At 31.0% G+C, this 16,523-nt stretch overlaps 2 protein-coding genes across 6 annotated transcripts; both read left to right on the forward strand.

Annotated features, from left to right (window-relative positions):
• The first annotated feature begins 3,480 nt into the window (after positions 1-3,480).
• LOC144565508 (DHHC-type zinc finger family protein) lies at positions 3,481-8,720 on the forward strand. Of its 5 annotated transcripts, none has more exons than XM_078315289.1 (11): positions 3,481-3,739; positions 4,088-4,181; positions 4,547-4,641; positions 4,966-5,133; positions 5,813-5,885; positions 6,157-6,209; positions 6,756-6,847; positions 7,116-7,168; positions 7,346-7,471; positions 8,231-8,505; positions 8,601-8,720. In XM_078315289.1, exons 1-10 carry the CDS (start codon positions 3,594-3,596, stop codon positions 8,501-8,503), a joined length of 1,173 nt encoding a protein of 390 aa, XP_078171415.1. In that variant the 5' UTR covers positions 3,481-3,593; the 3' UTR covers positions 8,504-8,505; positions 8,601-8,720. The 5 variants fall into 5 exon arrangements, with proteins under 5 accessions (XP_078171415.1, XP_078171414.1, XP_078171416.1 ...); XM_078315288.1 differs by having other exon boundaries at positions 8,617-8,720; XM_078315290.1 differs by having other exon boundaries at positions 8,627-8,720.
• Positions 8,721-14,641: 5,921 nt separating this feature from the next.
• Positions 14,642-16,337, forward strand: LOC144565216 (putative GPI-anchored protein At3g06035). The gene is made up of 2 exons (XM_078314906.1): positions 14,642-14,854; positions 15,656-16,337. The coding sequence occupies exons 1-2, from the start codon at positions 14,776-14,778 to the stop codon at positions 16,165-16,167; spliced, it is 591 nt and encodes a 196-aa protein (XP_078171032.1). The 5' UTR covers positions 14,642-14,775; the 3' UTR covers positions 16,168-16,337.
• The last annotated feature ends 186 nt before the right edge of the window (positions 16,338-16,523 follow it).

Raw genomic sequence — 16,523 nt, forward strand, 5'->3', positions numbered from 1 at the left:
GTATTCTCTATTTTATTTATAAATTAGATGATTTATATTATTATGTCTATTTGATAGATCGTTTTTTTTTTGGTGATAAGATTTTGAAATTTGCTTTACCTTGAAACCTAAGTTCTTTCAAACGAGAAAGGAGTAGGTTCCAATGTTCGATGGACATCATATCTACTATTAATCGATGAGTTCTAAGAATTGACGCTTAAGATCCGTGTGTACAAGAATTAACACAAGTGCGCACAGATATTAAAGTGAAACATACAAATTTTAATAGATATTAGATAGTCATAGAGCTTATCGAATCTAAAGTAGATCTGATGCCTATTAAACATACAAATTTTCAAACATCTGCTTAAAGCTAGACAACATTTGTGATTAACAAATCTAAACCATTTTTTGGATATATACTAAATATCAATGTTCTAAATAGCGCGCTATAGTGTTTTTCTCCCATAAAAACTATGACACTATGTCCAAATAGCGCCGCTATTTGGGTATAGCGCAATTTTTTTAACCCGGTCGCTATGACGCGATAAACGCTATTTAAATCATTGTTAAATATGAACAATTATTTTAATTGAGGTTGTACTTGTAATTAAGATGTCAATCCAAGGCATTATTAGAGCAAAAACACTAATACCGAGTTAATCAAAATAAAAATTCAAAACCACAATAGTGAGACGGTTTTTCAATAAATTGAGAATTAGGATTTACAAATACTAAAATTATATCTTGCATTCATATTTACAAATACTAAAATTATATCTTTGAATAGTGAAATTGGGTTAGAAAAGGATTGCTGAACGTGGTTGGAATACTATGATAAAAGAGAAAAAAAAAGAGGTGAAATATAAGAGAAAACTTGTGATTAACGTCTTGAAACTTGTAATATTTTATGGAAGAAGGATAAAATATCTTACTCTATAGAAATAATTGATTAGAAATGAAGATATTCCTCCAAATTGAAATAAACCCCTTTCCACTTTTCCAACGAAATTAGAACAAACATTAAAAGCTCTCTCTATTTGTTATTACATACTTAATTTTGAACAAGGACTTGTATTATTATGTAGAAGTCATATATATATATATTTTTTTTTATTTTTTATTTATTTTTATTTAGTATTTCAGAAAATGAACTTTTAAGCCAGTGAAATTGAAAATTTTAGCCACGAGAAGGCTTGCGACGAGTGATAAATTTTGCAAAAAATCGGGTAATCTTAAAATAATAAAATTTATTTTATCTGATAGATTGGCTCCGCCCCTGACGTACAACTATTGCTATTGTTATTTCTGAAATATAATATTCACGTATGTGAAATTCACAATCACAAATACAACACTACAACACTCGCACAAATGGAATTACCAGAGAGAGTTCGTATTTCTAGAGTTAATCTCTGATTTGAAATGAGTGGATACTTAAATTCAAATTTCAAACTGTCCAACCAAGATCCGTGGTTGGTTGAATTAAAAAAATTTAGGAAGACTAAATTTTTTTTTCCCGGTATTTGATGAGGATCACTCCATTTTTTGTAATTTTATCATTCTTCTATTGTTAAATCATTAATAACTTAAAATTTAAAATTTAAATAACAAAATAAAACCGTTAGATGTGATTTATGTTGTTTCCACTATGTGCTCATATAAAAATTATCACATTTCAAAAATCAATATCTAGAAATTATCTACATCAGTACAGTTTTACAAGTTCTTGATGACGAATAAAATAAAGTAAAAATATCATCATTCCTACATTTGTGTAGATAATATATCTAACGGTTTTATTTTGATTTTTAAATTTTAAATTTTGAGTATTAAAAAAATTTAAAAATAAAAGTATGATAGAGGGAAAAAAAAATTCTGTCATAGATATATTTAAAGGACTCCATGCATTTCACGGATTAACCGGATTATGATCGGACAATTAGTACTCAAACTCCCGATTTTTTTTAAAATAATAAAAAAAAATTATTTTATTAAAAATAACCAGGTTCTGAGTGGAATTTTAAAAATACCCCGGCCGCAGAAAAAATTTGCGCCCCAAATTTTTTTTTTTAGATTTTTTTTATTCCGAGCGCATATTTTTTCTGCGGCCCGCATTTTTTTTTTTTTTAGAGTTTGGAGAAAGAAAATATCCATGGTTTGGTTTATTTTTTTTATAATATATGTATAATATATGTGTATGTATATATGATATAATATATGTATAATATAATTACATATAATTATATATAATTAAGGTTTTTGTATAATTATATAATATAATATAATTATACAAAAACCTAAATTACTCTACATGCAAATTAAAAAATCCCACAATTAATAATTACACTACAAAAACCTGAATTATACTAAACAAAATACCGATCGTTGTACATCTACCGTCGAACGAAAACTTAAACTGAGTTTTTGAGGCACTAAACGACGTTTTTTTAAAATTCTGATGCTTCTGATGCGATGATGCGACGATGCTCGGTGTGCCACCCGGGCAAAATCGGATCCGTCTCGTTCTCCCCTTTCCGAAAAGTGCTCATACGCGCAAATCCGACTTTTCTAGCCAAAGTTATGGATGTTTAAAGTTTTTTCTTACTGTAGAATTTTGGAATTCATAACTAATTTCAGAAAAATCCAAATAAATTGAAATTTGTGTCAATTATGTGTATGTTTGAATGTTCTACATGCTGGTGTATTTTTTATAGATACATATACATACACATATATTATACATATATTATAAAAAAAATAAATCAAACCACGGATATTTTCTTTCTCCAAACTCTAAAAAAAAAAAAAAAAAAAATTCGGGCTGCAGAAAAAATCTGCACTTGAAAAAAAAAATTCGGGGCGCAAATTTTTTCCGCAGCCTGGAATAAAAATTCCAGAGCGCGGAAAAAATCTGCGGCCGGGATATTTTTAAAATTCCACTTAGAACCTGATTATTTTTAATAAAATAATTTTTTTTTCGATATTTTTAAAAAAATCGGCTCAAACTCAATTGAGTTACCTCATAGTATTCGAACTCTGATCTTCGGAGAATTTGTATCCGAACTCAAAATCTTCTAAAATGATTTTCTAATCTGGACCGTTCTTTTAACTTTGCATGAATCACAAAGCTCAAATAATACTGCTCCTGCACTAGTCCGAATCTCAAAGCGGCTGAAAGTAAATCTCAAACCATACAGTGGGCCCACCGTGAAGTACTACAGACTGCAGCGAATACTAGTCGGAGCAGTACATGTAAATCTGGTGACTGGTCGCCATTTTATATGAATTCTATCCTCTGAGATATCTCAAACTTTGCGTGACTTTATGGAAAATCCCAACCGTTTAAATACACTCTGCACGAATCTCAAAGCATCAATAACACTGACCCCCTACATCACCCCCGAATAGGAACCGGACACGTCGGTCACGCAAAAGTTGAGATATCTCAGAGGATACGCACTCTTTTTATATGGGGGGCCTTCCGCTTCGTACCAAACTAAAGCCTTTCGTCGTTTCGTCCCAATCGCTTCCCTGTGCTTTGAGCCTGTGATTTGTCAAGTTGACCGTCTCCACGGTTCCACTCAAAACGGAAAAAAAAAAAATTCTCAGAGATGGTACAGTGGGTTCTGGTATTGCACGGTGTGTGCACGGCGACGGTGGTGGTCTCCTTCTTGTGCGGCCAGTGGCCTATTTTTCAGGGCACTTTCATCGAACGCATTCACTATTTCCTTACTTTTGGCGCCTACGACTATTTCCTGTACTCCTTTCCCTCTTCTAATTCCGATCAATAAATCTTAATTAAGTATTTAACAACAAATTAGCCAAGTAAAAGACAAAAGATAGCAACTAAGCCTCCTTTTAACTAAGTCAAACTGAGTTCAGTTTGCAGCAATTCGGCCTGATCTGAACCCAATTGAGTCTCAATCTGAAGCTGGAGATAGAAAGCAACTAAAACAGTTTGGCTAACCAGTACTGGTGTGGTGGTGCCATTTCATTTACCAGGCACCGTGTTTCTTCATTTGGTAGCATGACCTGATATTGTAATACTCTAGTTGTACCCTATGTTGCTGCTATATGTGTATTATGAATCTTACATATATTTCAGACGATTTGTGGGGAAAATATTTGGCTCAAGAGCTACGAATTGTGTGCTTGGTGTAGAGCGATACTGCTGTGAGCGGCCAAATCCAACATTACAAGTTTGTAAATATATAATTGTTACTTCTTCTCACATATGTTGATATTCTGTTAGTTGGTTTGGTTGAAGAACAGGTTCTGTTAATTGCTTATAACAGTTCTGATACTTCTGTCGATTGAAATGTTTTTATTGTTACCCAAGGATCTGGGACTGGTGTCTAGCCAGTTTGTACAGATTTATGTTTAATACTAAATTAACCGGCAATTAAGTGATCCAAACCAAGAAGACCAAAGTGTGACCTAACTGCTATCAATCCTATGACTGTGGCTATATATGGATTAAGGGTGCTCTGTACTGTATTGATGGCATTATATTTGGTAATAGAGTGCTGCTTGTTTAGTAATCTGTGTTTGTCTAACAATGCAGATATTTTATCTCGCGTTAATTGGAGTGACATATATGATTGTAGCAAAGTCATCTTTCAAGTACATTCCTGGATACTATGTTAGTGAATACCATAGGTACTTCCAGAGAAAAGAAATCCAAGTTTCCAACTATGTTTTTTTTTCTTTTTTCCGTTTAGTTTTTTGCATTCATAAATTAGAAATTGTATCCTACTATGGATTCTTATTAAAATTGTGGGCCCACAATTAGAATATTTATTTATGAATGTTCATGGCTTCCAGGATTAATAGTGGAAACTGGGCAGACATCGAACAAATTTGGAATTTTACTTGTAGCTGTACATTTGAATATGTTTAGGATCTGTTTAGCAAAACCCATGCTTCCTACACTTTTCTTACTTTGTGTAGACAAAGCCACTAAAGTACAAATTTCATTGATAGGTACTTGAGCGTGGTGGCGGTGGTAGTAGGTCTCGTACTATTTGTCTTGACTAGTTTCTCTGATCCAGGAACTGTCACAGCTGAAAATGTTTCTAGATATATATTAGCTTATCCTTATGATGATTTGATATTTGTTGAGAAGGAATGCTCCACTTGCAAAATTACAAGGTACTTTGCTCATCTGCATGTTTTAGTTTTAAATTACTTGTACAAGTACCAGCAATGAATATCGACTTGATAGTTTTGGTTACTTTGGTTTGATTTTAATTTTTTTTCCTGGTTTGTTCTTTATGTTTACTTGGGGTTTAGAATGGACTTCCTTACTTTCTCTCCCTCTCTTTTTTGGCAATTTGTACTTGAGTGCACTTTATACCTTGTCTTCAATAAGAGTACAAATCTTCTTTTCCTCAGGAACTTTTTAGTTAACACTACCAACTTCTAGATTACTGGATCAGCTAATGCTGAAGAGCCCTCACTACTCATGAACCTTTACTCAGTAGATTTAGATACTGGTTTCTTAATTTGTATGTCCATTGTCAGCAACACAACAAAGTCATAACCAATTTAGTCATATACTCATATATACCTTAGTGTTGGTTTGACATTTCACCGTTATTATTTTAATAACATGAAGAGCTTTGGTTTATATATGTACCTGAGAAAGTTTTGGGAACTTCTTTCAAATACTGTAAAATAGTTGCTGCATTTTGAAATATAACCACTAGAATTTGGGGCTTGGTGCCAAATAAAATCAATACTGATATGGCTGGTACATTAATAACCCTTGTCTATAAGCATACTCATTTTCTTCTTATATAATGTTTTTTTTTTAAATGTGAAAAATCAGACCTGCAAGAGCAAAGCATTGCAAAATTTGTGACAGGTGTGTCGCTCGATTTGATCACCATTGTGGATGGATGGTATGCATTGTACTATTTACTAATTATACTTGGTCTTCAATGTTTCAGACTTGCCTTTGTGATTGGTTGCAATACCATGAAAATTAAGGCTAAACTTGTGCTTGAAGCAGTAATTTGTGGCCAAAAAATAAGTCCCTACATATTTTGAATCGGATGTAACCTGTATGGTACTGTCTGAAGTCGGGTGCAATTATTCATATGTACTCGGTAGTCAGCACTTGAACTGGGTAAAACTGTTAACTATTATATTTATTATCTTGGCTCTTTGCAGAACAATTGCATTGGCGAGAAAAATACACGTTATTTTATTGCTTTCTTGTTTTGGTAAGCTTTTTTCCTTATAAAACTTCTATGTTCACATATATTGTTCCCTCTTGGCCTTCAGTACTTATTGGGTCATTCTGATTTGTTTTATCCTTTCTATTTTTATATTTTTTTGCTGTTCAAATGCTTAATTTTGATAAAATAAACATGGGAAACTTTTTTCTGCAAATTATGCAATTCATTCCAACTAAGCAACTCTTTCTATAATTGAGTCTCAACTAATGATGAATTATTGCAAATGGGCAATACCTAAACTAAGCCTCAATTTTAAATCATTTTTGTTTCAATTTCCTTATCTGTTGAATTCAGCACAGACTATATCTAGGAAATGATGATGAAAGGGAAAAATAGTATGGCTAAAAGGTATCACCTGGTCATACTAGGACCCAGGTAGATGGATGATGGGGAATGCTGGGTCATACTGATATCCGACCTCAATGAACACTTAAGCATAGCCTTAGAAAATATATCAACTGTAGCTTTACGATTAAAAACAGTGTTCTTATTTTCTTCCTATTGTGATTTATCTATCATGTCTCCTGACAGGCATTTCTTAATATGTTTATATGGAGCTGTTGTACTTGGGTTGATTCTTGCTGGTCAATTGCGTGAACGCAAAATTATCTATATTTTAACAGGTAAGTATATTTAGTTCTGTGGTGCTGATTTATTTTTTTTGGGGCGGGGAGGGGGTGGGGGGGCAACCATGTAGATAATAACTGCCATAAGCTGCCTGCTGCCAGTGACACTACTGGTGCATTCTTCTCTTTGCAATTATTTTGAATTGACACTATTAGGTGTCATGCCAGCATGAAATCACTGCATCATTTGCTCAATGCATATTAAACTCTCCTTTTTTGTTTAATTTCTATGCCTTGTTTGACAATATTTTTCTTATTTTTGCAGTTTATTATGGTATTGAAAATTCATTCTCGGCTTTGTTTCCCCACGTTGTGCAGGTAAGAAAACCTCAATTTTAAAGAAAAGAATATAATGAGTTAATTAATTTATCCTTTTTTATATCCTTATAAAGTGCTTAAAACTTTACTAAACCAAAAAACCAACCAAAAACAGAAAGAACATAAAAATTACGGATTTGACGTATTTACAGTACATACCATTCATGTTTTCTGCAGTATTTTCTGGGTTCATACAACACACAAATACTCCTGACCGTGTTTCTGGGCATAATATCACTTCTATTGGCTGGCTTTTTCGGTTATCATGCACACCTCTGCCTAACGAACATGACAACTAATGAGGTTATTTCCCAATTCAATGCAATTCTCTTCTTTCATAAGCTGTTCTGCCATTTTTTGCTTACAAAGATGGACTAACTTTTATTGAATAATAGAAATTCAAGTCCCTACAAAATAACAAATGCTCATGTGGCCCTGAATAGCATTTTAAAATTTCCTACTTACCAGTATGTGAGCCCTTTTTTTCTAAAAAGAATGTCCAAACTACCCTTTGAAAACTTGAGCATCTTCTTTCATATGCAATATGTTATCCACCAGTTGTTTTTGTTTGGTACTGGAGAACTGGTAGATTAGGCAGCAAGTATGGTTTCTTTTATGCTAATCTTTATATCTTATTTGAGGGAAGTACCGTTTCTTTAGACCATAATTTTGATTTAGTTAACTGGTATGGTTTCTATATACTATAATCTTAAAACCAACTAAAACCTGCAATAATTTACTGGTAACCATGGAACATGTTCTTCACTCTTCAATATATCTCAGGGGCACAATAAAATTAAGAGAACTACTAAGTTATAAAGAAATTTATAGTTATGCTCAGTTATAAAGGAAAAGCAAAAGAAGCTGCTAAGTGATACAAAATTCAGAAGTTATGCTCAGTTTTAAAGTTTTACATTTAAAATAAGAACAAGTTCTAGCAAAATAAGGTATGTGGTATAACTGATTTTCTCTGCAACTTCAATGATTATATTTTTTTCTGAGTTAAAATTTTCTTCTATATTTTAATACTTTATTCTCCTCTATGTATATATGCATTTGTAGACTTTCAAATGGCAAGACTACATTATTTGGAAGAGAAAGGTCAACGAGGCCAAGGCCAGTGGGACCGCACTGAAGGCAAGCTTAAATTCAATGAATGTCACACCACCCGTTCCACAGAGCAAATGGAGGACTTTTTTCAAAAAATCACCACTGCAGAAAGTGGAGCCCATAGTTGTAAATAATGTGTACGATAAGGGAGCTATCTGTAATTTGTACGAGATTTTGGTGCCATTGTCGCAGAGGCGGTCATTCTTCCACTCAAAAGCTGCATGAAAGTAAAGCTCTTCCTTTAAAATTTTGTTTTTTCTGTTTTTAAATATCTTTTTTCAAATTAGTAAGTTAATTTTGTTGGCTGTATCTTCATTTATAGTGATTAGTTTTAAAAGTTTGTAATAGAAGGCATCCGTCCCTTGGGATCAGCTGCTCTCCAATTGAAGAGGCCTAGGATTATCTCAATGTTCATTTAGATTGGACGGCCCAGATCTGGCTATGATTATCTCAATGTTTGCTTACAATTGGAAGAGCTTAATTCATTTGAGAAGAAGGTTGCTGGTTTAGGTAAACTGTGAGTGTAGTTGACATCTTAACAAATGGCATGAGAATGTTAAACATGGGCTCTTGTTTCTCAAAAAAAAAAAAAATGAAAAGTTTCTGAAAGAAAATTTGTATTTTATGAAAAAAGATGAAGTGAAGTCTTTTAACTTTATATATTTATAAAAAATATTTAAAATTCGCAATCATCAGCTTTAAATATTGATAAAAAGTTCTATCAAATTTGCAATGAAAAGTAGGAGAGCAAGTCAGAAGTTATCCAATAAAAATTGCAAATCAAATTTTGGATTTTATAATAAGGGTAACTTTTGATGAAAAAAAAGATGATTTCTTATCATGATTATATTTCGGAAAACATGCAAAAATTCTATAGTTGTTACAGGGCGTAGTCTGTAACGACTGTTCATGGACCCAAAAGAAATCGCATGATATCCTAAAATAAATGCGTTGAAATTTCTTATTTTCTGTATTTTTAAAATAATTGTATTTGTTTTAACCAGTTAAAAAATTTTCTTTTATTTAAACCTAAAACAAACCTATTAAAAAGAACAACGGGATGTATCCTTAGAGCATTTATATCCTAGTAACTCAAATGAGTTTCAAATAATTGTTGATCACTTTTTAAAAATTAAAGTCTCTGGAGTTTTTAATCTCATGTCTCTGAAATTAATTTTAGAGTTTCTATTAAGTCACACTAGCAATAAATTAAAAAAAGAAATAAGTTGAGCCAATTATTTGGTCACCATGGAGTTTATAAACAATTTATTAATAAGAAATTTTCATGCATAGTTTCTAAATAAGAAACTATCTCACATTTGTGAAATTGATTTAAAAATTGCCACATCAGATTATAAACTATCATAATACTAGAGATGTAGATGCTCTTAGACAAGCTTTTCAATAATCAAAATATTGTTATCTTTTTATTGTGGGCATTATTGTAAAAGTTAGTGTTACTGCTTAACTTTTACGCAAAAGAAGTAGGGTGTTCTAAAGTAAACTATTTTGTAAACTCAACTCTAAAATATATCAGATTGATTTCAAACGACAAAGTTAAATCATTGAAGTCTATCTACCTTACGAGTGATGCATCTACATATGAAATTTTTGAACTTTTGAATTAATTTAATATAAAGTTAAGCGGTAAAAATTTAAAAATTAATTTTAATACATTCATTCTTCTAATATTTTTTTATCACTTGATTTATACAAAATTAGTTCGAAAAATTAATTTTTTTTTTGTATGTAAACACGTCACTTGTAAGATAAATAGATTTTAACAATTTAAATTTGTCGTTTGAAGTTAATCCAATAGATTTTAGTGTTGAGTTCACAAGAAGACTTCACTCGGTGAACTTAAGAACACCTTGTTCTACTCTTTAATCACTATACCAAAGATTATTAGTTTTTTAAACCGAAACGAATTTGTTGTTTGTTCTGACATATACCTCGTATTGATTGTTATTTGTTGAGAACGCATTGAAGCTTCGCTTTGCTTGCGTAAAAATCATATGCATGCTTGACCTTGAAGCATGAACTTATTTCCATTGATCCTAACACACAATCATACAGCAGTATATTAATAGCACTTTTCATATGAGCAAAAGAGACAAGTCTGGTTCTTCTGTGGCGCATTGGCGTACTGCATTTTGTGTATATTCCATGCTCCTTTGAAGTTCGAAGGCTGATTTTTTTTTTTAAGAGATATGTCGGTCGCAGACCCTAAAAAAATTCAATTAAAAGATCAATCATAATAAACCTCATTGCAATTATTTTCAAGCTCGTGCTATCAGATTCAGAGGCATATTTACATTGATGGTAGGTTATTTAGCCTTTTTTTTTATTATGTATATTGAAATTTAATTATTTTTTAAGTATTTATATGCTTGACTTTTCTTATAAAATGTTAAATTCAAATTCTAATAACCACATATTATGTATTTACCTTTTAGCTCCCCTCAATTTAAATTTCTGATTTTGCACCTAATCAGATTGAACATTGGCAACTAATCGAAAACATGGAGCTACACTGCAGGACTTGTAAAGACGCCATAGAAAAATTAGGTTATATTTTGAATTATTGAATTTTATTTAATTTTAATGGGATTAATCGCGCAATGTCAGTATAAATTTAAGTTCACCAAAATAACTTGTAAGCATAATAACCTGAAAAAATTATTGGAATAGCTACCCGTAAGAGAAAATAGGATAGATTTCTATTAAGTCAAATCATTTTGACTTCACAAGAAATTTATTATTGGACTTTAATTTATTTTAATTGGATCAATTATTAGTATAAGTTTAAACTTATTAAAATAATTTGTAAGTATTATAATAATAAACTCAAAGCTGATTAAATTAGTTTAAAACAATATATTCAAAATCCTTCAAACTGAGTTATTAAATCATGAGTGATGTATTTGTATGTTAAATATATAAATTTTCAATTTTATTCTATATAAAATTATCTGTAAAAGAAATAATGAAAACAAATAAACTCTTTGAACGAGCTTTTATTCTTACATATTCTGACTGTTTGACTTTATACTAAACAAAAAAAAAAATAACAAATTTGATATGTACACGTAACTATTAAGTAGATTGATTTCACATGTTTGAATTGATAGTTTGAACGTAATTCAACAAGTTTTGAAATAATATTAATGGACTCAATATGTGAGTTCAAGCTCATACTTGCTTTAATCACATTAGTATATCCATATAAAACCAACAAATATGATATGGACATCTTTTAATATATATTTATGACTTTGACAACTACTTTAACATAGTATATTTTATTGAAATGTGCTAAACATTGTTGAGGGCATTTTGGTCATTGACTCGAACACATATAATAAAGCATCACGTAGTGTAATAAAAAAAAAAATACTGAAATGTGTTAAGCTGGCATAAATCAAAATTACGCTTAATTAATATTTTCTTAATAATTAAAAAAACTCATAAATTCCACATCATATTGTGCCCGGTGGAACTTTCTAAAACCTATTACAAGTCAAGTTAAAATGGCCTATAAAAGGCTCTTCTCATTTTATTTACATTGATATATTATTTTGCTAATATGAATAGTGATATCAGCACTCTATTGTTTTAAAATATATATATATATATATATATATATATGAGATGGGCTACGGTGAGTTGCGAAGTAAAGCGACTATTTTACTTCACGCTCATATTTTGCGATTTTTAAGTTCAAAACGTCGATCCAAACCGTTCATCTTGTTCTCCATATTGAAATGTGCTTGGAGACCAAATTTTACATTTTTTGGAATTTTTTTACTATTTATTAAGCAATTTTGAAAGCCGCTGATCTGATGGTCCAGAAAATTTTACTGTTCACAGCAAAACAACAATTTTAAAAAATGCTTAATAAATAGTAAAAAAATTCCAAAAAATGTAAAATTTGGTCTCCAAGCACATTTCAATATAGATTAAACATCTAATGGTTCGGATCGGTTATTTGAACTTTCAAAATAAAAATACGGCGTGAAGTAGAAACGCGTTTTACTTCGCAACTCACCGTAGCCCACCTCATATATATATATATATATATATATATATATATATATATATATATATATATATATATATATATATATATATATGACGAAATTGTGCAATTCAAATATTTACAATCACAAAATTAAGTTCTAATAACTAAATTACAAGCACACGTTTAACATTTTACCTTAAGATCCGTCCCTGCTAACAAGTAAAGCTCGAGCAAACTAATTTTAATTCTAATTCAATTTTAAATTGGCTCGAGCTTTGTATTTATTTTTGTTTTATATCAGAAATTAAGGTGTAAAGTGTATAATATTCATTTTTAGATAAGAGATATTTAATTACTGATTATGATGATTTTATATTAAAATTTTACATATATCTAAAAAATGAGGTTTTGTATCAATAGAGTTACATATCGAGCTATTTTGAATTCGAGTTACTTAAAATGATTTTTTTTACTCAAATTAAAAGTCTAATTAATTGAGTTCAATTTAAACTAAATTTGTATTCGGCAAGTTGGTAGGATTAAGTTTTAAGCTCTGCTAAGAAAGAGGTGCTCGGCAACAAAAAGTTAAGAAAGTAAATGCTTAGCATTTTTAAGGAGGCTCACATGCACAAGTCATTCTAAAAATTTGAACAAACTTAAAAATATAGACAAAAAAAAGTTTAAGAAAATAAATTTAAACTTTACAAAGAAGTATTGAACAAGCTTAAGACTCTTGAGTCTCTTAAAAAACTCTAAAGAGGTCTAAAAATAATGTACCGAACACTACATAAAAGAACACGAACAAGTCAAAATACGACCTCAACTTGGAGCCTAACTATATAAGAGCAAGCACCGACAATACAAGTCCATTCAATTAATATATATAAAAGCAAAATCTGTTGTGTCCATTTACCCCTTTCACCTGAGTGTCCAGTTCCGAATCTGTCCGTTTCTAATTTTTTTTCTTATAACATATATATTGTATATTTAGATAGATTAGTAATTGCCGAATATTTTTTATCTATCGTTTCTTAAATAAACTTAAAATAAACGAACTTATAATAGTTTTTTTTATTTTTCTTTTAGTTTTACCAGAGACATAAGCTATTAGCTGCGATTTTTATCAAAAGATTTAAATAGTATTTATCGCGTCATAACGGAACAACCGAAAAAATAACACTATTGTCATATTGCGTCGTTATAGCGTTGCTATAGCGCGCTATTTAGAACCCTAATTTTTATTAAACTAAATGAATTAGAAAAAAAAATACCAAATTGGATGTGCAACTGATAGCTATCCCACCACTGAATGGGATCCTAATTAAAATGATTTCTTTTTTCAAAACTCGTGTCAATTGTGTTTATTATTTTTAAAAATATGGTAACTAAAAAGTTTCATGTCAATTGACTTTAAAAACACAAAGTCATCTTTTTCATGATTATATATAAAAAAAAAGCAACTAATTTATGTTACAAATAATAATTAAGTGTTTAAAAGTAATAACAAATATGTTGCAGTAGATATGAAGGAAATGTGGATACACCTTATTTGAACGGAGATCATAGGAAGGAAGAGAAGAAAAAGAAAAAAAAAATCAGAATTTATTCTTGTTCAATTAAATATTTGAAAGAAAACTAATATTAATAGAAGACGAAGCTAAAAATCATTCATTTAACTTATATTTTATTATTTTAAAATTAACTTGTAATGACATAAAACAGATAACCAAACAAAAACATAAAAAATATATAAAATTATATTTTCTCATTCCTTTTCCCCTCTCATATTATTTCTTGAGTGAGTCTATGGTACTATGCATATCACGGATTGTTACCGTGCTACGGCTCTATATTCGAGTTTTCAAATCCTAACGGTCGATCCGAACGTTCATCTTGTTCTCCATATTAATATGTATTTGGAGATCAAATTTTACATTTTTTGAAAATTTTTTACTATTTTTTTAGATATTTAGAAAATCACTTGATCTGAAAATTCTGGACCATCCAAAAACAGTGATTTTCAATAAATCTAAAAAAATAGTAAAAAAATTTCAAAAAATGTAAAATTTGGTCTTCAAACACATATTAATATGGAGAACAAGATGAACGGTTCAGATCGACTGTTAGGATTTGAAAACTCGAATATAAAACCGTAACACAGTAACAAATCGTAATATGCATAGTACCATAGACTCACTCTTATTTCTTTTCTCATTCCTTACATCTCTTGTAAACAAAAGAGTGTTAAGAGGTGTACTTCTCACAACAAAAGGCAAAGCTTTAAAAATCTGTTAATAAATAAATAAATACTATTAAAGTATTAATTAATAAAAAGAGCGGTTGTGAGAGCGATGGCGCTCCTTCCCTCCCCAACCACTGTCTCTTTGATCCGCATTTCTTCTCTAAATCTGACCTTAACTGCTCTATACTACACCAACAAGAGAGAAAAAGAGAAAGAGAAGAGATTTGTCTTAAGATGGGTTTTCGCCTCTCTCTCTTCTCATTCTCATTTTCTCTGATAGCCTGTCTCCTGTTGCAATGCGCCAGATCTGATGGTGAGTGATCTTTCCTTGTTATTAAGTTAATTTTAGTTTGCAAAATTGATCTACACTGAGTCGGTGATTTGGTTAGCTTTTGGCAGGAATCAGTCCAATTTGCATTGCATTACGCTGGATCTGATAGCGTCTAATTTATTAACTCGAATTATAAATTGCATTGCATTTCAGTTTTTTTTTACCTGTACAGTTCATGTTCTCCTGGAATCTGAAATTTTGATTCTATTTCTGTTTTCTGAGTTTGACCTTGTCCTTTTTTTTTACATAAAACAATTGTAATTGGAAAAGCTTGAAAGGTTTAGTTAAATAGCTGGCTTTCTTATGCTGGACTGAGATTTATTAATGCATGTTCACTGACATAGATCTAGCTGTGATATTCAAATCTTTTTACCAGCTAACATGGAATTTATGAGCTTGAATAGAATTATTATTTTTATTAGGATTTTTAATCATGAAGACTCAGTGTGGTGAATTAGTTAACTGTGAGCTTATTGACCCGCTACGTAGATGCAGCATTTTAATGGTTGAAAGAATGATTTCGAAATTTTCATGCCAGATCTGGCCGTAAAGCTATATACATGAAACAAAGGACATTTATGTTTGTTTTACTGAAATGATTTTAAATTATGATTTCTTTTGCATGGTGGATGCATATCTGGTTCAGTAATCGGAACCTTCTATTTTATGGATCTGTTGGAAATTGATCCTCTTTGAGCTGATTGTACTTAATTAAAATATAACTGGTTTTTTTTTTTTTTGTTAACTGAATTCTTCGTTAAGCATTATCTTTTTAATCTACAGACACAGGCACTCAACTTTTGAAAGGCATCAATTCATACCGAGCATCTCTCAACCTCACAGCCCTAACCGAAAATTCAAGTGCTGGTTGCTTGGCTGAGCAATTAGCAAAGCAATTCAAGGGTCAGCCTTGCACCAACTCAACTGGTGATGACACTGTACCGGGCACTGAACAACAATTCCCAAATTATCCTTCCTACCTTTCTCACTGTCACCTCAATGTCACTGTGACACAAAATGCACAGGTCATGCCGGCCTGTGTTCCAGGGCTGGTATCTGATGTCGTACTTACCAATTATACTAAATCACAGTACAATCAGTACTTGAATGATACCCAATTTGTTGGGGCCGGTATTGCCGATGAAGGTGATTGGGTGGTGGTGGTATTGAGCACCAACACGCCAACTGGGAGTTTTGCACAAGCCTCAGCCGATACTAGTGGTGCTATATCGGTTTCTTTCGGTCATTTTGTTACTTTTGTCTTCTTAGGTTTTTTAGCTGCAGCGTTGATGTGATAGGGTTTGAGATGTCTTGTTAGGTGATGATTTATATTCTTTGTTGTATTATGTTAAATTGTACTCGAAAACGGTGAGAACACATATATACACGAATTTGCAGTGTATTTTATCTTGTATGCTTGTATCTTCAATAACAGTTTTAGGCTTAAAAGTTTGTTCTTGCCAATGTAGAAACTTTTGGGTTTGCAAATTTTGTATAATATTTTCAAGTTCAATCTTTCTTTTGGGCAGTGAATTTACTCAATATCTCCGTTTTTAAAGTCTAAACAGTGAATTTGAATTGTTCAACATATGTCCATGCAACAATGTACTTGCATACTTAATTTTACATTTTTTTTAAATATTACTATTTT

The sequence above is a fragment of the Carex rostrata genome, chromosome 14 (assembly GCF_964058835.1).
Source record: "Carex rostrata chromosome 14, lpCarRost1.2, whole genome shotgun sequence".
NCBI lineage: Eukaryota > Viridiplantae > Streptophyta > Magnoliopsida > Poales > Cyperaceae > Carex > Carex rostrata.